General features: G+C 31.8%; 2 protein-coding genes across 2 annotated transcripts; both read left to right on the top strand.

Moving 5' to 3' along the window:
• The first annotated feature begins 2,400 nt into the window (after window positions 1-2,400).
• LOC133673128 (uncharacterized) lies at window positions 2,401-8,448 on the top strand. Its single transcript, XM_062093787.1, has 13 exons — window positions 2,401-2,985; window positions 3,497-3,609; window positions 3,709-3,765; window positions 3,861-3,956; window positions 4,035-4,105; window positions 4,923-4,965; window positions 5,132-5,212; window positions 5,325-5,384; window positions 6,008-6,058; window positions 6,234-6,331; window positions 6,436-6,484; window positions 6,889-6,933; window positions 7,367-8,448. Exons 1-13 carry the CDS (start codon window positions 2,601-2,603, stop codon window positions 7,850-7,852), a joined length of 1,635 nt encoding a protein of 544 aa, XP_061949771.1. The 5' UTR covers window positions 2,401-2,600; the 3' UTR covers window positions 7,853-8,448.
• A 7,127-nt stretch (window positions 8,449-15,575) lies between these two features.
• Window positions 15,576-19,054, top strand: LOC133683364 (3-deoxy-manno-octulosonate cytidylyltransferase, mitochondrial-like). Its single transcript, XM_062106768.1, has 8 exons — window positions 15,576-15,886; window positions 16,580-16,625; window positions 17,047-17,133; window positions 17,216-17,340; window positions 17,613-17,752; window positions 17,845-17,896; window positions 18,037-18,147; window positions 18,717-19,054. The coding sequence occupies exons 1-8, from the start codon at window positions 15,665-15,667 to the stop codon at window positions 18,807-18,809; spliced, it is 876 nt and encodes a 291-aa protein (XP_061962752.1). The 5' UTR covers window positions 15,576-15,664; the 3' UTR covers window positions 18,810-19,054.
• The last annotated feature ends 6,386 nt before the right edge of the window (window positions 19,055-25,440 follow it).

Below are 25,440 nucleotides of genomic sequence, written 5' to 3'. Positions count from 1 at the left end.
ATGTGGTTTAATCATAAATTTATTATCTAAAATTGTTTCAAGTGCTTCATTGGAGATGTTTGGGTCAATACTAACTATTGGTAGCAATTTAATTTGTTATCAATGTTGAATTACAATTTTTATACTTATAGGTCAAATTCACTCATGCTTGTCCCTCAAAACTTAATCATAAAGGTGATTATTTTCGATTCGGTTTGATTTTTATAAAAAAAGTAACCAAACTGAATTTAAAAAAAAACCGAAACCGAACCGAAATCGGGTCAAACAGACCGGTTTCGATTTGGTTCGGCTCGGTTTTGGCTTGGTTTTTCCAGTTTGACTTGGTTTTGGCTCGGTTTTTTCGGTTTGGTTCGGTTTTTTAGTTTTTTGCTTATAAAACCAAAACCGAACCGAACCGACCGGTTTTTTCAAAATTTTAATTGGTTTAATCGGGTTTTTTTCGGTTATTTTTTTTTCAGTTTTCTCGATTTAATCGGTTTTTTTATTTTTTTTCTCACCCCTACTTAATCATGAATATTTTACTATCAAGAACAAGACAACCTTATATCCGTCAATTAAAATCATAAGCCATACATATGGTTTCAACCTTCTTTTTATGATTAATATATCTTTTAACATGACATTCATGCTTCACCTCGTATTCTTACAAAATATATTTAAAGTGTGTTTATATTACTAAAAATTTGATATTCTTCAAAATTTATTGAATCATCAACTGCAACTTTAAATCTCTTACATTTGAAATCAATAATTGGATCCATTAATAATCTTTTCCCCCTTTTCTTGCCACTTTCCTCCTCATCAATACTATCAGATTGTTCACTTATTTATATGTCAATATCATCTTCATCACTACCTATCCTTCATTCGTTATCAGAATCAGAGGCACCATACAAGATTTGATCAATAGAAAAATCAACCTGTAAGCTATCAATTCATTCATCTATAGCTGCATTATAAAATTCAAATCCTTTATCATCAGAATAAATATAATCATTGTCTACTTCATTATCATCATTAGAATCCACGTAAACTCTAGCATTAACACAACATCAGTATCAATGCCCATTTTAGAATTCATTCCTTCTTTCATCCCAGCACTCATTTTATCCTTCATTTCAGCATCAATTTTAGCACTCATTTTATCCTCCATTTTAGCACCAACTTGAGCACCGCACCTATTTCAACACCTATATTAGACCAATACCAGAACATCAAACATCATTACCATTAATATCATCACCTATTTCAATACCCATTTTAACACCCATATTAAGATTTTCCTCCCCATCACCACCAACATCTAAATTAGGACTTTCTTCCCCTAATAAGCATACCACTTGATCAATATCATCATCATGTGCATCAAAATATTTGGTTCTGGGTGGCTTGCCATCTTCAGGATTGTCTAAATAGCACCTCGACATTTTCATTGTTAGAGATCGATCAACATCATCATATAAATGCACCTTATCTTTACCTTTATGCATATAAAATACCTATAAGGTCGAAGCATCATCTAATATTTTGTTGCCTTTGCCATTCCTTGTGCAAATCTATGCAAGTCTATATCAAATATTTTCTTACATATAAATAACATGTCTATGCAAGAAATGTATTTAGAGCTGTTTTTTTTTTTTGACATATGATGAACTCTTATCATACATAAATACATTAGGCATTTTGTATCTTGCATGGTTTATAGAAGTTATAGAAAAGTAACTCATAAATAATAACAATAAAAAAATATAAAACAATGACTAATAAGAGAAGATTATAGCTACTAGATTTTACTTATTAATGCATATTGGTTTATGAATGCATTTTTTAATACTTTATAATTAGGCATTTCACTGTGAAGTAGGAAGTTTAACAATAATATTAAAAAAGATTCAGAAGACTGTTGTAAATATAAATAAAGAGGTTAGAGAAATATGTTATTTTCTTATCCACTATATAATTCTCTAAACTATGTAGTTAGTGTTTATTTTTGTAGTGTACCATATCCTTTAAAGAATAATTATTATTATTTATTTTTTTATATCATTTTAGCATAGTAATATTAAAAATTATTATTATTAAAATTATTATTTTAATATATTAAAAAAACAATATCACAATGTGTTTGACAGTGTGGTAGCGATTACTTTTCAAATAATTTTTTGTACCGAAATACATGTTAATGATATTTTTTCATATTTTAAAAATTATTTTTGATATCAGTATATCAAAACGATTTAAAATATATAAATTATATTAAATTTTAATAAAAAAAATCTTTTAAATTTTTTAAAAACACAATTTAAACGCTCATTAACTAGAAAAAATTGCTCATTAACTAGAAAAAGGAAAGAAGTAAAATTCAGATGACTACTACTACTTCATGCACGGTAAAACCCTAGTTAGTTCCAGAACAAGAACAGCACCCATGTTGTTGTCCATCTCTACTTTCTACCTTCCCCATATATAACCCCACAAAACTATTCAAAACCCCAGCAAACAAAAACCCTATCATTGTTTTCCCTTTCACTGCCACAGCAAAACGCAACACCAAAACTCCTCTCCCCTATTTTTATTTTTGAATAAAGTTATTCCCAGCTATGGAATCCCCAGTTCAAGCCCAAGCAATTCCTCTTTACGAAACCCTAACCCTAACCCCACTTTCTCCTTCACCCACTGCCACTCCAATTCGATCGCCGCTGTCCGATCCTCTCCAACCCTACTCTGTATTCCGCAATGAGATTTCTCTCTCCGCCTTCAATTCTGCTGCTGCGGAATCTGCTGCACCTGATTTCTTCTCTCTTGATGTTGGAAGCGGTGATGAGGAGGAGTTGGAGCTGAAGACGCCTGTTAATGGAGAGGCTAAGGGGAAGAGGAAAGCGGAGGTGGAGACGGAGACGGAGAACTTGCCGAAACCAATGACGGAGAGCGTGTGGTTTAGAGGGGATAGTAAGTTTAGGAGTCCGATGTTACAGTTACATAAAGGTATACCTTGATGATATTGGACAATGGAGTGCTTTTTAGTTTTTTCTTTCCTTTTGTTGATTTAATTTGTGGGTTCGTCCTCCTAATTCTTGTTTTTGTGTGTGAAAAGTTGATTTCTTGCACATTAATTCTTTAGATATATTGTGGTTATGGAGGAAATATGAGTGCTTTCCATATTCATTGATTTAATTTGACTCTAGTAGTATCTTAAAATCTGAATGGTACCACAATATTGGTTAATTTCGATTCCCTCTTGAGCAAAAAATAAAATAAAATAAAACAGAGCGAAAACTATAATCTCTTCAAGAATTTATTGGCCTTAATTATGGAAATCCAGTGTGGGTGACAATGTGGGTATGCTAAATTTTTATGTGTAGCTTACTTGGAATGTTTAAATTTGTGAACTTTTCATGTGATGTTTGGAATATGTTTTAGCTTCTTTTTAGTTTTTTGAGAAATTCTGGTCAATGAGCATTTATAGTGAGCTCATATCTGATGGTGGGTGATGCAGAGATAGTGGATTTCTGTGATTTTCTGTCACCAACTCAGGAGGAACAAGCTTCACGTGCTGAAGCTGTACGATGTGTTTTTGATGTTATTAAATATATATGGCCCAATTGTAAGGTAATTCTTAGTTCCCCTCTCTCTTTCTCACTCACCCATACAATTTCTTTATAGAAGCATAAAAGCTAGTAAAAATGCGTTGCTGTGTTTGCTTTGTAGGTGGAAGTTTTTGGCTCGTTTAGGACAGGACTTTATCTTCCAACCAGTGACATTGATGTAAGTATAATGTGACATTTGTTAAGAATTTACTGTGGAATACTGCTGACTAATCAACTGAAACAAAAGCTTTTGTTAAATGCTATTGATTGTAGGTTGTGATTCTGGGTTCAGGACTAAAAAGCCCACAGATTGGTTTAAACGCTCTTTCCAGGGCCTTGTCTCAGAAGGGCGTTGCAAAGAAGATACAGGTATGCCTCCATCAACAGTTGGAGTACTATTGCTGCCAAAGAAACAAAGGTCTATTGTGCTCTCTTTTATTGTCTTAGGTGATAGCAAGGGCTCGTGTGCCCATTGTTAAATTCGTTGAAAAGAGAAGTGGTGTTTCCTTTGATATAAGGTCTGTCTATTTATCATTTGTATTTCCATTTCCTAGTTTGATTTTCTCCTTGCAATGTTTTGAGATTAATTTTTTTTCTCAAGGTTTGTAGTCCATTTCAATCCTTATTGAATTGATTCCTCTGAATAATTGTCCAAATGCATTTCAAAGAAAAAAAGGAAATGAGATGTAAAGGGGGGATTGCTTATACTGTGTTCTAGTAGTTACAATGTAGTTATTTTTTTAGTGTGGGTTTGGTAAATTAGCTTTCTTATTGGTTCAATTATTGGGTGGTTTTCTAAATAAATAAATAAATAAAGGAAATCCAATACTGAACTATGATTGAGGGACTTGGTCTAGATAGAATTTTAGTCAGTAGGTTTGGGTTTAAACTTGCATGACACATGGGGGGAAGCCAAATGAGAAGCTGAAATTATGAGATGCTCTATGAACACATGGGGGGAAGCCAAATGAGAAACTGAAATTATGAGATGCTCTATGAAGGCTGATCATTATAAGATGCTTAATTTGTAGCCCGGGTAAGTGCATATAGAGATTGTCATAAAGAAATTCTACATACTTTAGCTAATAAATTTTTTAAGGAATATTTTATACTACAACACTTAATTAAGCAAAGATGCCCTTCTTTTTTTCTCCAAACTTTTTATTTGACATATCAATTTTGTAAAATCTTTGTATTTGGTGTTTCATTTATATTATGGTTCGGGAGCTGTATATACAATCTGTAGGTTTTATCTCTTTGTCAGCTAAATTTCTGACTACATTCTGCATTGCTTGCTTGTTTTGGAAACTGATCAATTTTTTTTGTGGATCTCAGTTTTGATGTGAATGGTGGACCCATAGCTGCTGAGTTTATCAAGGTTTGTTGTCTGTGTTCTTCCTATCTGATATTTCGTTCTTTATGATGTGAGTAACAAGTATAACAATCATCTCACTTTCTCTTAACATGTACACACACACCTTTTTTTTAATTGCTTGTGTGTGTAAAAGTAGTTTGAAGTCAAAGCTAAATGTTGTTTCTTTCAGAATGCAATATCCAAGTGGCCTGAACTACGACCATTATGTTTGATTTTGAAAGTATTCCTACAACAAAGAGAACTCAACGAGGTATATATCTGTATGCCAACCATCTAATAGCATTCTCATAGATGTCAACACTTTATTCTCAATCATTGTTCTTTTTTGTTTGTCTGATTCAAGTTTTCTTTAAAACATGCAGGTATACTCTGGCGGCATAAGTTCTTATGCTCTGCTTGCCATGCTTATGGCAATGTTGCAGGTAATGAATTAAACCTTTGAATGAATTCTTCATCTGCATTCTAGCTTGCATGCATGCGCACATTGTTGCTAGTTAATCCATTAATTCCCTACTATTCATATGCTGTAAGATGCCAAAACAATGGTGGTTTATCAAAGCTATTGAAATGATGGTGATTAGGAAGATCTTGTATTTGGTCAAGCTATGAATGTAAAATGAAGAGATTACATATTGTATTTCTAATAAGACAGAAAATATACCTCAAATGCTACCATGTTTCATCTCAGCTGAGGTTTGGATGCTTGACAGACCACTTTCTGGAGTTTATTTCAGATAAGATAGGACTTTTCTTCCTTTTTGTTAGAGCTTTCTTGCATTTGACCTCTAGAGAGCATTCTCCTTGTATGAGGGCAAATGAGTTTTTCTATGGTTTATTGATATGAAACAATTTAAGGAATTTAAAGTAGAATACTTGCAGGTTTACTTGATCTGGTTTATTTCAGGAAGATCTTGTACTTGGTCAAACTTGAATCATGCTTCATACAAACAATTTAAAGTATCTCGATGTTCTACTTGGCATGTTACCATTTTCTTTTCTCATCAAACAATATTGCCACTGCCTCGTGACACATTTGATGCTACAGAATCATAGGGAGTGCCAGGCTTCTCTAGAACGTAATTTGGGGCTTCTCTTGGTACGTGTTTTCAAGCCCTTATTCAGCACAATGTAACTTCAAGATAGCATGGTGTTCATGATGCAGTTGATATGTTCTGTGTTTTATTTTTATTCTTGTAAACTTAATTCTTTAATTTTGGGGGGTAACAGTTTGTAGACTTATATATTCTTACTAGTCTGTTTTTGGAAAGCAGATACACTTTTTTGATTTTTATGGACGCAAATTGAACACCACAAATGTTGGTGTATCTTGCAAAGGGACTGGGACATTCTTTTCAAAGCGTACCAAAGGGTAAAGGAAAAGCAAGGCTTTTAGGATTGAAAATTTGTATTTTTTCTTTTAGCTTGCAGTTATTAAAAATATTATGTTTGATCTTACCTCATTTTCTGTTTTAGGTTTATGAACAATGGACGGCCATTTCTCATTGCAATTGAAGACCCACAGGTTGACTTTCTTTACTAAGATGTGACATTTCCATATATTAATTGACTATTAAGCTAATCAAAGAGTGGGATTGATTTGTTGCCTAAAAAAATTATTGATATGATTTTTAATTACATCTTTTACTGCTTTCTGTGGGTGTTGGATGCATCTCTAGAGCTAAATATAGGATTTCCAAGCATTCCCCAGGAAAGACTGGGTCCTGTCTTAGCTATTACAAGTTCACGCTTGGTTTTGCCTTTGTATTCTGGTTTATGGGCATGCATTTCTGAACCCTTTTCAGAATATTGAGATTGGGATCAGACTGTACAATTAAAAAAAAATAAAAATTGGAGACCTTTTCCAAAAAAGCGGTCATTATTTTGTTTCTGTTTGATGAACTAAAACTGTTTATTTATGATGAATAGGCACCAGAGAATGACATTGGCAAGAATTCATTCAATTATTTCCAGGTTTGTTCACTGTTATAATATTAGTTTTGCTTGCTTTTCATCACTTTCACTGCACTAGGAATAAAGGTTTTTGACAGAAAGGTTCATTATAGTTTAAATGTGGGGGCAGCATTCCAAAATCTTGCTTGTATTTAATATATTTCATAACATTTTGAGTTCTAACTTATCTATTTTTTATATCCTCAGTTTGATTTACCAAGTACCCTAGATGAATTGCTTTAGCTTTGAGTTATGCTGGGTGGGTCGTAGCACTTCACCTCTCTTAACAAGTTTCAACTAATCGGGTTGTTCCATTAGATGGGATGAGAAACTTGTGTGACTCATACCATCCTTTTGCTTCCATCAAATGAATCAAATTGATAATATAAAAAGCTTTGAATTTCTTTTGCTATTCTAAATTTTACTGAAAGTCCTTTTACCATCCATATTGCAGATTAGATCTGCTTTTGCAATGGCTTTTACAACCTTGACAAATCCGAAGACCATCCTAAGCTTAGGACCCAACAGGAGCATTCTTGGTACCATAATTAGACCTGACCCAGTTTTGCTGGAACGCAAAGGAGGGAAAAATGGAGAGGTAACTTTTAGCAGCTTGCTGCCTGGAGCTGGGGAGCCCTTGCAGTCAAATTATGGACGACAGGAAATTTTGTGCAATTGGCAGTTGGATGATGAAGAAGAAGCATTACCACGAGGAGGTGGGAATGCTGGAGATGGTAGTGCACATTCCTCTGGAAAGAAGAGGAAAGCTTCTTCTAAAGAGAAGTCTCGGAAGAAAAAGTCGAAAGAAAATGGTGACATTGGGAAGGTGAGACATGATGAAAGTGGCTCAAAGAAAGAGAAGTCAACAAAGAAGAAACAGCGATGGAGAAAAAATGATAGCTCCAAGGGTTTTGCCAGTCATGCTGCTGGGTCTTCATAGATTTGTTAAAAACGTAAACATATCTTTGGCAGGCTGGATGAATGAGTCAGGCATGGCTGATGCAGTTCCTTCTCACCTATGAATGGTTTACTGCAACTACAACAATCATCTAACATTCTGCCTTAAGACTGCTAAAGACTGCTTGGGATGGCATGCTGTCTGATTGAGTAGCATCTGAAGCAAATTACTGGCTTTAAGGTGGTTGCGGCTCCTCCCATCTCTGAAACATTGTCCTGTGATTGGCCAGTATTTGACTTTTGTACTAATACAGAAGTATAGAGCAAAGTTTAACGAACAGGAATAGTGGATGTGTAATTGAATCCAATTTCCTGAGTCGTACAACATCAAAGTCTCAGAACTGGAAAACAGGCCAGATGGATCTAATAATTTTGACACCGTTTGGAGCCTCCATGTTTGCTATGAAGGGAGGAGCTGCTTGTGGCTTTTAAGTTTGAATGCCGAGCACCCATGCCGTCTGATAAATGACAATAGGGCTGCTTGTATTTTTTTTATTTTTGTTTTTATTTAACCGAGTAATGGTTAATTGTATCCCTATTAATTGATTGATTTATGAGCTCCAGCCTTGTTTTCTGCTACATTCCCGCATAGTGACCCATGATTCGCTGGTTCAAATCCAAACTCTGCAGCAGCGATACCAGGTTGGCTGTTCACTATACGTCTTTGCCTATAAAACCTTTTCTTACACTACTATTTCCACATCATTAATAGAAGAGAAGATTGAGAGGCTGCCTTTGTTTGCGTTTAATATTATGTTTTTGAGCATTTTAAAAGTGTTTGATATATAAAAAAAATTAAATTAGTGTTTTTTAAGTGTTTTCAGATAATTTTGATATGTCAATGTTAAAAATAAAAGAAAATTATTTAGATGAATTTTTAAATAAAAAATAATTTTATTTATCTCATGAATTGGATGTAATAACTTGATATCATCCTTTTAGCCATTATAGTTGTAGAAAACACTAAAGGGCGTCGACATATCGCTATGCTCCTTTCCACACCATTGTTCGCCAATATATAATGCATCATGAACTGCTATAGTGATTTTATTTTTCATTTTAGGTATTAATGGTTTTTCTCTCCTTGATGAAGTCCTTTCTATGGCTATGGTCAACTGACTCTCAATTGACATCAATTTAGCCCACTATCCATGGATTTCTTTGGATAAAAGGAGTTTTTTTCTAGATGTTTTGGTTTTTTCATCAATTTAGATAATAGATCTGCACTCAAGAAATTTTTGGTTTTAGGTTGATTTTAGATTTTTGAATTGATTTTTTCAGTGGTAGATAAAGCTGTTTTGGGTAGAAATATAATTAAAAAATAAGTTTGTAAGTAAAAAATTTACCACTTTTGATTTTTCATCTATCATTGTGGGTGAAATATTAAAAGGATTTACTGACTTGTCAATTGTTTTTTTATTATCATATTGTCTCTTAACTAAAAAAAATTAAGTTTAAGCCTATATGTATTTAGCCACCCAGGCTAGGCTGAAGTGTCTGGGTTGGTTTTTTCATTCTTTGATTTTTTTTTGGTTGGTTTATTTTTTTTACTAATTTTATCTTTTAATTTTTTTTATTGAATTTTTTTATTGGCTTTTTTCTTTTCAATTTTAACTCTTAACACATTTTTTTTAATGTAATTCAATTTAATTTAATACCATTTAGTTTTTACTTACTTTACAAATAAAATTTCAATGTTTTTTTATGATATTAGGAGACATTGTTATTTATGTGTAGCTCAACTTAATTTTTTTCTTTAATTTTATTCAATCTCTTTTTTAAGTGTGTTTTTTTAATTATTGTTTTATTAAATAAATATTAATTTCAAGAAATAAAATTATTAAACACAATTGAGGACCTATCGCATGTCGTGAGATTAAATTTCTTAGTTTATAATAATTTCTTGATTTTTTCAATTTGAGTTTTAGTTATTGTTGATTTTTTATATGTTTATTGATACAAATAATTTTTTATTTATTTAATTAAATAGATGCATCAACTTTTCAATTTACGGTTATGAATTTTTATGTCAAAAAATATACTTTAAAAAAAAAGGAGTCTTTAATGGTCATTGCTCATATGAAAGTGAAACTTTTTTTTTTTGTTTTAATTGTACCCTTCAATTGTCTAATTAGATGGAATTAGTGTTGCAATTATTGTAGAAGTACTAAATAAAAAAAGGGACTAAACTTTAAAACATGGAGAACAATAAGTCTAATTTGAAATCTATGCTAATGTTTATTTCGATCTACAAGTTTTTTTTTTTGGGTCTCTGGTAATAGAGAGACTCGACGAAAATGATATTAAAAAGAGAGTGGTTAGTTGTCGTGACTCATGCCATAAAAGTAATCAAGTTTGGTGCTTAAATGTTTGTCAAATTGCTCAAAAAAATAGATCGGAGCTTGGAAAGATTTGGGATCTTGGGTTGCTTTTTCATTTTTTGACCAATTTTTGGCAACTTTAAGAGCTCACTTTATTGAGTTGTGTATTGTAACATCCCTGTTAGCAAAATTATTATATCATCATTTTCTTTCACATTTAAACATGCATAATTTAATAAGTGCAGTGAGCATGCAAACGTTAGGATTTCAAATACAAAATAGTACAATCTTGTATTACGACATCTAATATAAAGAGAATACCATTACAATTGAAGTTACATAGTTACCAAAAAAAAAATACATAAATGTTTTCTTAGATTCATGATCCATACAAAAGGGAACCAAAACATCTAAATAGTACTCCTTATATGGGTGGAAAGGACATACAATTTCATTGTTTTTAAAATAATAAAGTAAGGATAAATATAGCTGAGAAGGAAAAATTATACAATACTAGCACATATAATTAAATAAATATATTCAATAGTATGCTATCATACTTCTTTGAAAATTCTTATTGAACTTTACATCAATAAGTCCCTATTCATCATTCTCGGAACTGTTCAACATTTTCATTTTATAAACATTCACAAATATATCTCTCTTTTTTTTTTCATCAAAGATACCAACAATACTGCTTCTTTCCAAACCTGAGAAGGTCATTGCCGACACTAATAACTCTCATAAGTTCCTTTAGTCGTCCATTTCGGGGTCGATTAATCAAATCCTTGAGGATGTTGACATCAACGTAACTTGTTGATGTCATTGACTATTTCTAAACTGAAATAATCAATCAATGTTCCATACCACCTTAGAGTATCCTCGAAAATATTAATGTTAAGGATTATTGATATCATTAGCTTTCACCTCAGGAAAGCTAATCAAGTTTCATGAATTTACCGATATCAACGTCACCCGTTGATATCATTAACTATTCTCAACCTGAATAGTCAATCAAGCTCATCATTCCTTATCCTTCGTAATAGTCATGCTGATGTTAGCAAATTTTACTAACATCATTAGCCTCTTATATTCGGGATCGATTAATCAAATCCAATGAGCGGTTATTCATGAAATTCATTACCACCATTCATCATCCCTGATCAGATCCATAACTTAAATCTAATTTTTCATTTCCCATTCATTTCATTTTATCTTTTCTCTCATTGGTCTCTTCCATATGCACAAGATTCATAATTTAAAACAAACCACTAAAATTACCATTATTTAGGGATGGTATACTTGCCACGGAAGCTCAGTTCGCACTCTCTTGTTGTTGTTGTACTCCCCTTACAGGTCCTCCTGAATCCATAAGTGCAACCCATTGTCCTATATTCAAATCACATTTTGAAAAATAACAATAACGACAATGTTTACTCTTTTTTTACAATTGTTTCTTTTACATTTACGTTCCCGATACACCTCTTAAGATTATGGTTCATTATCAAATCCTAACGATCAATCACAAAATTTCATTTCGAGTATGGTTTATTTCTTTATAAATGTCAAGGCATGACGCTATAAATTTCTGAAAGGAAGGAAACCGGTTTCTGCCCTTGACGTGGGTAAATTTCCCCATTTTGTCAATTTTGCTGAATCTGTCAACAGGGATGACAACTCGACCTCCACTCAGATTTTTACCTATATCTAGGGCTCTAGAGCTCTAAATTAAATGAGGTTAGACCCGTTGGAAAACTAACATCTCATACTACAACTTCTATGCAAAAGCTTTTCTAGAATTCTATTGTCTCCAGGCTCGAATCCTTTTGGGAATGAAGATAACGAATCTGTCTAGTTTTCATCAATGGGTGAAATATATCTCCAATACCCCTTTCCTCCTTTGATACAGCCTTACCCACACCATATCCATGCTAAACTTTTGTTATGTTTTTGGTCTCTCTTTCTCTCAATTTTGATAGAAAATCTAGAATTCTCCCTCCTTTTTTTAGTCTTGCTGCCTCTTTTAGAGGAAGAAATGGGGTATTTATAATCCTTATTTTTTTTAATTATACTTTGGCTCTAATTCTATCATTTTTCGTAATTTGGACCACCCTTTTATGGCTTTAAAAATTAATAAAAGTTTTTGCAATTGTATTATTTATGTATTCTATCAATTTTTTTTGTATGATTTGTTCTTGGGGCTTCACATATATGCTGTTTTTCATGGGTTTTCAGGTCAAAAACTAGTTGAAAATGGATTATTTGGTCCAAATAACAAAAAACAGGTTTCTAGGTAGTTGGGCTACTGGAAACTAGGTAAGTGAATGATACGTCGTCTACCTCAACATTACATTAATAAAATAACGTGTTATTTGTTATATTTTATTTTTAAAAATAAAAGACGGATAATATATTGTCTACCACTTTAATAAAAAAACAAAAGAAAGACCAAATGCATGGACCTGACCTCCAAGCACGAGGGCTTAACCTCTAGGCTTGCATGCACATGCTACTAGAGGGCCGGATACTAGACTTGTCTCTTTTATGTCCTTTTTTTTTCCTTTTTTCATGCAAAAAACTAAAATTATTATGATGATTTATTTACTTTTTGATTTTGACATGGTTCTTAAATAATATCATAAATTTTTATGTGAATTTTAAAAAATTATTTTTCAATTATTATGTATCTAATAATAATAAAAAATTATTAATGAAAATTAAATTAATTTTTTTATTTTTAAATAGATATTGAACATGATTTTAAATATTTATAATTTTTTTTTAACTTTTTAATGAATATAATATTTTGATTTTTTTAACTTGCTTTCACAATTATAAATTATTTTTTAACATAAATAATGATTTCAGTTTAAATCCTTGCATTCATTAAGGCAAAAAAGAGACTTTAATAAGATAATTGATTTTAGACTTGAAAAATATTTTTTTTGTTATTATTTAAAATGAATTACATTAAAAATAAACTATTGTTCTATAATTAGATTAAAAAAAATTAAAAGCTATTTGCAATAGGAGATTAGATATTTTAATACAGCTTCCTTAACATATATAATTATTTATTTATTTTATAAATACACAAATTAACATTATATATTTTGCAATGATAAATCATATTGACAATAGATATATTCTAAGGCTAGTATTTATGCATGGATTCTGAGTGCTTTATTCCATCGAGTCTAAATTTTTTCTCTGATTAATTATTTTTTTTAAGATGTTATGAGAGTTTATTAATGAATTATTGACTCTTAAATGTCTATAATGATTAAGAAAAATCTATATTAGTTCTAATTTTGATGTTTTGTGTTTATTAATATAAAAAAATCAACTTTAATTTCAAAAAGCTTAAGAAAAATTCAAACATTGCTTTATTGTATATATTGGTTGCTTATATTCCTCGAACTTCTTAAAAATCCTAACTGAATTTTTTGCAATTGTGATAAATTATTTTAGGGAGTTAATTGATAATTATTTCTTAGTGAATTTATTTTTTCTATTTTTCTATTTTTATTGAATTTCATAAATCTTTTAGATGGTTTACATAAAACATTTTCTGAAGAGTTAATTAATAAAATTTTTAAGGGAAAATTGAAATTTATAAAATATAACGATATTTTCATTTAATTTTACTAAAACAAAAAACCTTATTTGATGAATGAATTAAATGTTAAAGAATGTAATTGATAAAGAACAAGTATTTGAGAAGAAATTGATAGAAATTATACTTCTAGTGGGTAAAATGAAATTAATTCTAAAAAATATTAATTATCTAATTTATTTATTTTATAAAAAAATAAAATTAGTATTTTACTAGTAAACCCCTTTGACACTTTGTAACTTCATTTTAGCAACTAAACTAATTATAAGGTTTTACTGTAAACTCACTCGCATTGTGAATTGTAATATTTCATCGTAATTTTTTTTTTTGTTATTTCTATTTTTTAATCATTTGACTTTTTTGTTTTTAGTTTGATCCTTTTATGTTAGGATGTTTTAGGGTTAGCATTAGTAATTTGTTTTAGTTTGCTTGGTATTTAGTCTTCATGGTGTTAGGAAACAAATCCAATGCTTGGTTGATACTCGATTTGATAAATTCAAATTTAAATTAAATTTTTATTAATTCAAAAGAATCTAAACTTTATGGACAAAATTAAAACTTACACATAATTCCAACCCCTCTTTTAGACTAATCAAGGATTAAAAGGAAAATTTAGTTGGTGCATATGACATATAAACCAATGTGCTAGGGGAGGCCACCACATTATGGTGGCATGTGTGCCATCCTCCATACTCTAAAGGGATTCATCATGAGTGCCATCAGAATCGTCTCGATAATGCATGCCTTATAAGGTGTCACATATTAGCGGAAGAGCTCCGGTGTAGTTTTGACTACACATAATTTTCTTCTTCTTTCTCTCCCTCTCTCTTCTCTATTCTCTCATCGTATTCGTGTCTGACTCTCTCTAAAATATAAAAAAGGGGTTGTCAATTGTTTTTTTTTTTGCCAAATTTAATCATCATTATTTAATTGCTATTTGTTTTGTTTTGAATTCTTTTGTTAAAATAATTTTTTTAATTTTATTCTTTAATATTGAATTGGTTGAGAATTGAACTTTGTATATTTTTTTTATCCATCTTATACGGGATAATCTTGGTTTCATGACCCGGGTTCTAGGTTAAAAAGGTTAATTCAGGTTGAGTGAAGTCTTTTTTTTTGTCCTTTTTTTCATTGAGTTTTTTTCTTTAACATTTGATTAATTGAGATTTGAGTTTCGTAATTATTTTTTTGATTTCTTTTCTATAAGTTTATCCCAATCTCATGACTCGTTCGTGAGTTTTGTTGGTTAGCTTGAGTTGACTTAAATCTTTTTTTGTCGTTTCTTTTAAACTAGATTTTTTTTATTTTTGTCTTTTAATAATTAATTAGTTAGAAAATGAACTTCAAAATTTTTTCAGTTTGATTTTTACTAGGTTATCCAGTTCTTATGATCCGAGTCACAAGTTTAACAAGTTTATCAATGTTGATTTGAATCGGTATTTTTATACTTTTTAAAAATTGAATGTTTTTTTTTATAATTTTTTTTATAATTTTGGGTTGATCGAGAATTGAATTTTATAATTTATTTTGATGTGTTTATTATAAAATTATTATAATTTAAAGTTTGAATTTTAAATTTTATAGATTAAATTATATTGATTAAAATCAATTTAATATATTAAAATCTTATAATTTTTTTAAAATTAATATTGTTTTCTTAATCTTTAAAAAAACATGTCGCCCATTTTTTATTAGATTTTGAATTATAATTATTATTTTTTATATAAAAAGCACGTTAGCAACATTTTTATGTATTTATTTATTTTAGAAAGAAAAATTGATCCGACCTGGCCAAGGATAATTTGATATGAGATCTACAAGTGCCAGAGAAGAGCAGTCACGACAACCATAGACAAAAATGTCAATGTGTTCTTCTTCTGAGTCTTCATCGAGCAAATTTTGGATCGTGCACAGCATTGTAGCCGGGGCTGCAATTGCTGCGGCCATTGGAGCTGGTGCATATCTGGGTCGATACAGAAAGTTTAGGAGCCGAGTTGTTGGTATCATACCCGCCCGTTATGCTTCTTCTCGGTTTGAAGGCAAACCACTTGTTAATATCCTTGGCAAACCCATGATCCAGGTACCCTTTTGCCTCCCTTTCTTTTATTTCATTCATTACTTCTTTTAAAGTTTTTTCATTTCTTGATTTTTAGTTTTGCATGTGATTTTTTTGAGGTGTTACTCAGTGATTTGATATGAGATCTGATATGGGTTTTGTATATTTGGATTCCTTTAGTGATTGGTAATTTGTTTTATAGCAAAAGCTTACTAAAGTGCCCATCTAACCCTTTTTTTTGGTCAACTTTCTTGTACCTTTTCTTAAGATCTTTTTACAACCAAAAACTTTTTCAAGGGCTGTTTTGTGCGGAATCGAGCTTGTGTGAAATTATTTTGAATTAGTGTTATCCCTCGCATGGTCTAATGTGTGATATGGTTAGATACAACAACATAGTTGTTGGGGCACTATATGTTAAGTGATCCAGTACTGAAACAAGGAGTAACGATTAGCAAACAAACGTGTTTTCATTGATTGATCTTCTGTTCTCAATTTCTCATCTTTAGAATTAACGTGTCTATCTTGTACTAAATCTTTTGAAGTGAGATTATTTACTTGATATCTGGTGGCATGTTTATCTTGTACTAATTTTTTTGAATTATAGTGTACTTGATATGGGGAAAGAAATGGTTCTGTTAGTTTATAATTAATTAAAAATTATAAAGTACCTCGAAAGAGAGTTCCTTTATACTCACACTTTTAGTTGATCATCTACAGAGAACTTGGGAAAGGGCCAAACTAGCAAGTACACTGGATCATATAGGTAAGTAACTAGCCCTAGCTCCACCTTAATTTGATGGGGAGCTGTTCTGCTTCGTGTAATATTGTCATTGAGAATATATCTATAGAGGTGTTCCTGGATTAATTTATGGATCAAAACTAAAATGCATTGAGAATCTCTATGTTCGTTTGATCTGGTTACACTTTTAATGCATTTAGATGCCTAAAGTCTGGCTTTGATGTTGTGGTGGCCATCAAAAGTGATCTATTATGTGCTAGACTTGTTCGATAATTGCTTGGTGTTAGTAGTCTTTCATTTTTTTTTTCAATTGTGACCCATAGAAGGGAAAAAACCTGCTTGCTACAATAATTGTATTGGTGTAGATTCTTTTCTGTGACCTGAATGATCTAATGTGTTTTGTTGATGTTCTTAACAATCTCTTTCATAAGCTTTGCCAATGCAGTTGTGGCTACGGATGATGAAAAAATTGCAGAATGTTGTCGAGGATTTGGTGCTGATGTGATAATGACTTCAGAGTCCTGTCGAAATGGTAGGTAACTCAGTTATTGTTCAATGTTAATCATAATTTTTTTTTCCCAAAGGTTGTGTAACAATCTTTCGTTGTTGTGCAGGTACTGAACGATGCAACGAAGCACTTCAAAAGCTAGATAAGAAATATGATGTTGTTGTCAATATTCAGGGTGACGAGCCTCTCATTGAACCTGAGATAATAGATGGAATTGTTAAAGCACTGCAGGTGAATTTATTTATCTTCGTAATGAACATCTCTTGAATCATGACCATGACAACTGATGAACAAAAGGTTCATTTTTTATCTTTATAAATTTTTATATTTTCACAAGGTTTGTTTTAAGCAACTTGAAAAATCCTGTGAAATGAAGAAAATGAATGAGCTGTGCAGCTTTAAAATCGTTTCAGAAGTTATACTGCATTGGTTTGATCATATTGCAGTACTTGTCATTATTTAATACCTTTAGTTGAAGGGTATCATTATTCATATGGATGCAGGCAGCCCCAGATGCAGTGTTTAGCACTGCTGTAACTGCTTTGAAGCATGAAGATGCATTCGATCCCAATCGAGTGAAATGTGTGGTGGATAATCATGGCTATGCTATCTATTTTTCAAGGGGATTAATTCCTTACAACAAGTGAGTTTATCAAGTATTAGTTGGCTGTCTTAATTTTCCGCACAACTCTTCATGTCAGACTGTTAATGAATATATTTACCCACTTGATACAGAACGGGAAAGGTCAATCCACAATTTCCTTATATGCTTCATCTAGGAATTCAGGTATGAATATGGCATCTTTTTTGGAAGTTCTCTCCGTGTTTGAGTGATTGCTGGGTTGTCTGCACGGGTTCTGTTTTTCAGCCATGTTGTTTGCCATCCTGCACTTTAATAACACTGCATATCATCTGATGTTTGATCAGAGTTATGATACAAAGTTTCTGAAGATATATCCTGAGCTTCGACCTACTCCACTGCAACTAGAAGAGGATTTGGAACAGCTTAAGGTCCTTGAAAATGGTTACAAAATGAAGGTATTATAAAGAACTTCTACTGTTACTCTGCCCCCTTGACTGGCATGTTTTATTTGAAACTTCTTGCATAATAGTTTTAACATTGCAAGGCTTTCTCAAAGCTGTTATTTGTTTCTCTTACAATATGGTCTAGGCCTAGACTAGGCTGTTTCGGTAATGAAAGCAAACTATTTCTTTTGGGTGTTACCCTTTGAAATGGAAGAATCTTTTTGGTATTCTTCTCCTGTAAAAACTTTGTTTGGATAGAAAATTGAAGCCAATTTTATTTTTAAATCCTATTGAGCATTATTTTGAAAGGAAAATAGGAAGAGAAATTTGAAATAAAACTGTCGATTAATTTTCTCTAATCTTTTTGCTATTCTACTTATCCATTATCTCATGTTAAATGCCTTCTTCTCTTCTCTTTTTTTTTCCAGGACCACTGTATATTGTTCACTTCCTAAGAATTCTGCATGTATTTTCAAATGTTATTATCTAAAAATTAGGTTTTTGTTTTCCTTTTCCATACGAATGAATTAGATTGTGCTTGCTAGAATATCAAAATTTAGAAATGTACACAAATTTTGCAGGTGATAAAAGTTGACCATGAGGCACATGGTGTCGACATTCCAGAAGATGTTGAAAAGATAGAAACTTTGATGCGTGAGCAAAGCTTTTCTTAGTTCAATACTAACTATGCCAAAGGTTAGTTTTTAAGATGGATAGGGTTGTATGCGTGTTTAATATACAGGTCCAATAAACAGTTCAATACTATGCCAAAGGTTAGTTTAGAAGATGGATTGGGTTGTATGCGTGTTTAATAAACAGGTCCAATGGATAGGGATGTCAAGTAGGATGCTGATTATTGGTTGCACAAGCCAGTTTTTAATATTATAGTTATATAGCAATGCTATTCTTTATAGGTTCATTTACTCTATTGATTATATTTTTTTGGGTTACCAAGTTCAGTGAACTATTATGCAGCAATGAGTGCCTGTAGTTTTAACAGAAGAAGTGGGGATAGCTGAAGTCTTTGTTTTTGTTAACTGTAGTTCGTTCTTTTTTTCTAAATATAAACCCTCCGAATTTATTCACATTGTTTATCTGAGCCTTATAAATAAAAAGAATTAATGGCTCAATGATCCTTCTCAACATCTTGTGTTGTAGTAAAGTACACACTAGGTTGAGATTACTAGGTTGCATTAGAGATGAATGGTGGGTTTTCAACTCATCCTCTGTGTGATTTAAACCACTCTCTCTAAAAGTTACTGGTTTTGGACCAAAACGTTGTCTTCAGTAGAAATAGGGCTCGGGTTGCCTTCTTTAACACTGATTTTCTACAGTGGAATCTCTGATGTTCATGTTCATTGAACAAAATAAAAATAAAAACCCCAAATAAACTGTATCGAAGTTGATGTTGGTTAAATATTAACCGCGTCTGATGTTAGTCTCCCATAATCAAGATATAGTAGGTTAGATGGGCACCGAGCTGGGTAGATCTGAATGCCATACGGTCCAGACCTGTTACTTTGTGGACTTCGTTTGTCATCTCAATGGTTTCCAATTAGAAAGTTTGACTAGGTAAGAGCACTAGCTAAGGCAAAGTAGAGATAAAGGGCACAGAAAATCAACTAAACTCGTGTCAATATAAACTCATGCTTTCAGAATATTTGAGATAAACTTCGTATATTATTTTCTTTTCCTCAACCCTGACATGGGTAATCTACATAATTTCACAAGATCAACTTGCTCAAAGGAAAAAGAAATAAATAAAATCATCAGGCCATACCTGCTACTGAGAAGTGGAGTAGCTTTAACGTTAACATCTGGGAAGATCAGCTGGTGGAGGAAGCAGTTTTTGATTGGGAAGCTTTCCATCGAAGACAATCCAAGCCATCTTCAATCACTTGATTGTCCTGTATAATGAGCTCCAAGCTTGGTGTTAAAGGAAGCACAACCGGATTGGTTCCATTGCTCACCATAGTGTTGTTTGGTGGGTTTCCAGTTTAATTAAAGGGAATTAGCGAACTGATTGGAAAACTAGGATTGTAAACACACTTTGATTGACCAAAATGGTGGGTTGGAGCAGAGCTGTAGTTGGCATTGCAAATGAAACATTGTTCACTAAACCTTCAAACATTGCTCCATTTGGTCCCTGACAGGTTTGAGTTTGAGGACATGGGTTTGTACCAAGACGCACTGTGAAGAAAAACTGCCCGTGGGCCTTTTGTGGCACGTTGGCAGGGAATTCCGCACCAGCTAAGCTACGAAGTTTGCTTGTAAAGTTTGTCGCAAATGAAGTGTCATTTAGAGGTGGTAGATCTGCTTTATAGAGAGTGATTTTATTTTTTATTTTTTTAACGGAGTAGCTTGTTTGAAGGGTTTTGGATGACACTTCATGTTCTAAAAAGCCAGCAACAGTTGAATTGTCAAAAATACCTTGTCCTGTCGCATGAGGTCTAGCAGTCATAACAGGAGCATCAAATGGTTTGACATAAACAGCATCATCTGCAACCACTGTGAGTGTATGGCTTGCTATGCTGAACAAGAGCTCATCATTGAGTGCAGCGCTGATCAGGCGAAGAATGCAAGTCTTCCCAGGCTTTACCTTAAGCTTGAAAGCATCTCTGTCAAGTGCCATTTGTATAACGTAGATGAGAGAAACATCCGCACGTAAACGCTTAATATTTTTATAGCCATAATTTAGATACTTGCACAACAAGCATTTGGCAGAGCAGTTATATAATGGCCCTGGAAATCCGTTGATAGTATAAGCATCAGACAGATTTGGCCCCCCACCGGTTTGCATTGCCTGGTTTAACGATTGCCTCTGGATCTGCTTTGAACCACTCTCTTGCAATTTGTATTGCATTATTGTTTGTGTTAGCTGAAATAGGACTCCCTCCACCGGAAAAAAAAGAGAGTAAATTTCAATTACCAAAGATGATTACTTTAAATAAAAGTTATCATTACTATTTTTTATTGAATTTTTTTATTGAATTGGTTGAAAATTATATTTTTTAATTGGATTCGGGTCAAAGATATTATAACTTACAACTTTTAGAAATTAGATTAAGTGTATTTTTAAGTGCCGTGCGACGCGCATAAAAAATCCAAGTCAAAACGAGTCAAAAGATCTTTTTAACAAATAATAAAAATGTAATTTTTAATTGATTGAATTGAGCTAAAATTTTATCAATGTTTCATATTGATTTGGTTTTAATTAACTCACTGTAACTAGTTGAGATCATTTTCATACCCAAATTAGACATAAATGATGTTGTTTTATTATTTTTCTTTATTTTTCTAGTTATTTTTTGGGTTCCTTTCCTAGTTATATTTCATAATTTTTTTTTATTTGATTTTAATTAGCTAAGGCCAGCTAAGTCTTTATTAAATGACTTGTAGCTTATTTTTGGATTATCAAGATATTATTTAGAACTTTTCAATTCCGAGTCTTTGAAGTATATGACTATAATTATAGTGCTTAAGAAACCCTAACTTTCAATCTTTCATTATAAGTTGCATTAATTAGAATTATATAGAGGAGGTTGACTTGTTTGATGGATGTTGGTGTTGGTAACATATTTCTACCTTGCAATGAAGAAGTGGAGGCCATCGAGGATGCTATGAGAGCTCGAGAGGCAACATGGAAAGTCCTAGCACATAAATTTGATTGGTTGGACAAGGGGAGGCCTAACAAGGGAGTGTGTTGAGGAGAGGAACGTGCCTAGATAATTACCTCAAGAAAGACCAAAGCCCGTATTTATTCCTACAAACTCATATACATTGAAGACTTAACTTGCAGCCAAACTTTTCATAGATGTATTTCTAATTTTTGATGGGGAGTTTTTGAAGAGATGATATATTAGATGTTTGTAAGAGTTGAAATTCATATTTTCAATTGAAGAAGATTCTTAGTTATCATAAGGTAGGACTTGATCCCTTAATTTTTAGAAATTTTCAGTTTGTTCCCTCAATATTTAGAAATTTTCAGTTTGTTGCTTAAACTTTGAAAAAATTACAATTTGGTCCCTAGCTGTAATTTTAGTTTTCAAATTGGTTTTTATGAATTATTGAGGTTTATTGGTGAATAATTATCAAGTTTTATGATTTGTTTCGTTTTGAATTAAAATTTCAGAAACCGTTTGATTTTTGTTTTTTTTTAGAAAAAAAATAGTTTGGTTCCTAAATATATAGAGTTATGAGTTAAACCCTAGGATAAACGTATTAAATTGACTTTATGTTCCTTTCAAGTTTGTTTTGATCTTCTTTTGTATTCAGATATTCCTGACATTCCACCTAAATATATTAATAGAATTTCTTTCGGTGCCTGTTTATGTGTTTGTTTTGCTTTTGAATTAGGTGAGTAGATAATATTTCACATATATGAGAAATAATATAAACTAGCTATGTGACCCGTGCTCTGTCACGGGTTAAATATTTTTATTTTTCATAAAAAAAAGATATATGCAGGTTATTTTCAATGTATTTTTGTGGTTCAAAAAATGTAACAAATCAAAAAGTTTATGCACACATGTAATCAAATAAATTAACAATTATGTACGCTAATACATAAATAAAAAATCATTAATGACACCTAAAAATAAAATCTGAAAAACTGAGAGACAGATGTAGATCAATATATTTAATCTTGAAAAATATGACATGAAATTGATTGAATAATAAAAAAAAGAATAACATGTAAGATTACATATATTAAAAATATTATCTGAAAATAAGTATTTTTTATTTTCAAAAACATAGTTTATCTATATAAAAGATAAAAACAAAACCTTAGATGAATAAGAAAACCTTTATGAAAATTAAATGCAAAAGAAAAAAATCAATATTATTTAAAAGAGGCCCTCTAAACAAAATAAAAGAGAGGAAGTTTTTTCTTTTCAGTTTTTAGTTTTTTAATTAGTCATGCCATTTTATTTCTTTTCAATTACATTCTTCAAAGTTATATTTTTATGGCAATCATGTCAGATCCAAGGTGCTTGGCGTTTGGGTCTAGCAACTATGCCAACAACATCGATGCGTCACCTGTTTTGCCAAAATTCCAGCCAGTGTGGTGACTGAAAAAGCAGGGCCTATGCTCTTATGACCCAAAAACTTGTTTTGCAATATGTTTTTGACCCAAAACACCTATAAAACACTATAGAAATCATGATAAACCCATTCATAACCTAAAAAATCCAAAAATCCGCCCCAAAACCAAATTTAACCTAAAATAAAAAATCAACCCGAGCTCAAATCTATTTTTTTACAAACTTTTAAGGTACAAAAACACCTAATATGACTCCCCTTATCAAATGAAACAATTTGACAAAAAAATCCCTCATTTTAGTGGTCTAAATCGATGCCAACGATAAGTTTTACTCTCTACCGCTAGAATTCGGCGACTCCCCTCTCCCTCCTCTCTCAACCAGAGACAAAAAATTAACAAAAATAAACCTTTACATCAAAATAGAATTCGAACAATTTTGAGGGACCGAAATTATATAATCTGTGTAACTCTTTACCACCAAAATCCAGTGACTCCCCTCTCCCTCCTCTCTTAACCAGGGAAAAAATATGAACAAAAATAAACCTTTGCATCAAAATAGAATTTGAACAATTTTGAGGGACCGAAATTGTATAATCTGTGTAATTGTTTAAGTTGGAGGACCAAAGTCAATGTTTCTGAAATTTATGGTACGTCATCCATGTTTGCCCCAAGTTTCATCTCGGTCCCTCTTCGAATCCTATCATTTTATAAGAATTTGAAATTAATTGCTCCTTAAATAGGACTTGATCGCCCAAAAATAAAGTTTGATGACCAAATTGAAAAAAACAAAATTTTGCATAGTGACAAATGTACAGTGAAAATCCACCGTGTTTTGCTTTGTTGCACGTGTTACTTAACTTGCATGATGAATTATTTTTAGCAAATATATAAACCATTCAAACACAATAAATTTCTAAATATTTTTGTCATATAAAACTCCATGTGCATGTAAACAAAGCAAGCAATAACAATACTATCAAACATTTTTTAATCCGAGAATTAATTGAGACACAATGTTGCATGAAGGCCAATCAAACAAAAGACATAATATTTAACAAAATGACCATAGTGCAACAAAAAGGTTGCGTGAAGTTTGTTTCAACAATTATAGTCCTAGGCAAAAAGTTATAGTAACCAACATGACATTTAGCAAAATGATCATTGTGCAGGATGTTCTCTTCTTGATCTCTCACTGTTCCTGCAATAAAATGGAGGGTAGAAGAAATGGGTAAGTATCATATGATTGAATATATACATGTAGGGTCAAAGCAACAAAATGGATGAGATAATTAGTTAACAAAATAAGAACGTGGATAGAAAATTAAGAGCATCACCTTAGCAGGTATAGAAGAAATGGGTCGTTGTTTCTTAAAAACCAGTTCCACTGGATTGTTATCTCCTGTGAAATAATTATTTTCTGAAATGTATACACAAAAGCTACTCATCTTTTTTTTTTTCCTGAAAAAAAAATATTTTTTTCGTTCAAACCATTCTTTAACCCTGACACATGATCCTTTTGTCAAATAATAGCAGTTCTTTTCACTATACCATAACAAAGTGAAAGATAACAAATCAAATAACAACCATAACAACTAGGAAAACCAACAAAAAAGAATGAGCAATGACCAAAAGAATAGAAGGTTGGGAAAATACATCAATCAATTTTAAAAAACACACGACAAACTAAATTAACAAAAACCAAATCCAGCAGAACTCAGAGAGAAACAAATATGGAAAAACAACGAAGATGAAATGCAATGTAACTATAAAAGCATGAAAACTGTGGCCAACACAAAATAAAGGATGCAAAAACATGGCAACCCTCAAAACAACAATACGAAAATAGAAAAAAAAAGTCAATCAAATAGTACATAAAAAGTGATAACACGATAAACACACATCAACAAAAAAATAGCAAATCAAGCAAGTTAACAAAACCAAACAGTAAGGAAAGGATAAACCTTTTATAACTCACTAAGAGAGGATATAAAGGATCTAAAACCCCTATACTAAGGATCCAAAACCCCCAGATTAAATGTCAACACCTCAAGAAATCATCTAATCAGATTTAGTCTGCTCCTCTAAAGACCAATTACCTAGCCTTGCATCCACTGCATTAAATGTAAAATCCTTATCGCAAGCCATATTTCTTTAAGCCTAGACTCACAACTAATTGAACACCATCTCGGAAATCAAACCCCACAACTAGAGCTCTTGCAAACCGACAGAGTTGGCAACGTGTCACGGATGGAAACAGAGAA

This window comes from Populus nigra, chromosome 1 (assembly GCF_951802175.1).
Source record: "Populus nigra chromosome 1, ddPopNigr1.1, whole genome shotgun sequence".
In the NCBI taxonomy this organism is placed as follows: Eukaryota; Viridiplantae; Streptophyta; class Magnoliopsida; order Malpighiales; family Salicaceae; genus Populus; species Populus nigra.
This window is presented reverse-complemented; position numbering and strand designations above follow the sequence as displayed.

Bases quoted from the DNA above. Each gene is read 5' to 3' on its own strand.
- LOC133683364 (XM_062106768.1), top strand. From the start codon at position 15,665: ATGTCAATGTGTTCTTCTTCTGAGTCTTCATCGAGCAAATTTTGGATC. The intron at 17,134-17,215 runs GTAGGTAACTCA...GTTGTTGTGCAG, and splicing joins TTCAGAGTCCTGTCGAAATG to GTACTGAACGATGCAACGAA. The intron at 18,148-18,716 runs GTATTATAAAGA...CAAATTTTGCAG, and splicing joins AAAATGGTTACAAAATGAAG to GTGATAAAAGTTGACCATGA.
- LOC133673128 (XM_062093787.1), top strand. From the start codon at position 2,601: ATGGAATCCCCAGTTCAAGCCCAAGCAATTCCTCTTTACGAAACCCTA. The intron at 2,986-3,496 runs GTATACCTTGAT...TGGGTGATGCAG, and splicing joins GATGTTACAGTTACATAAAG to AGATAGTGGATTTCTGTGAT. The intron at 6,485-6,888 runs GTTGACTTTCTT...TATGATGAATAG, and splicing joins TTGCAATTGAAGACCCACAG to GCACCAGAGAATGACATTGG.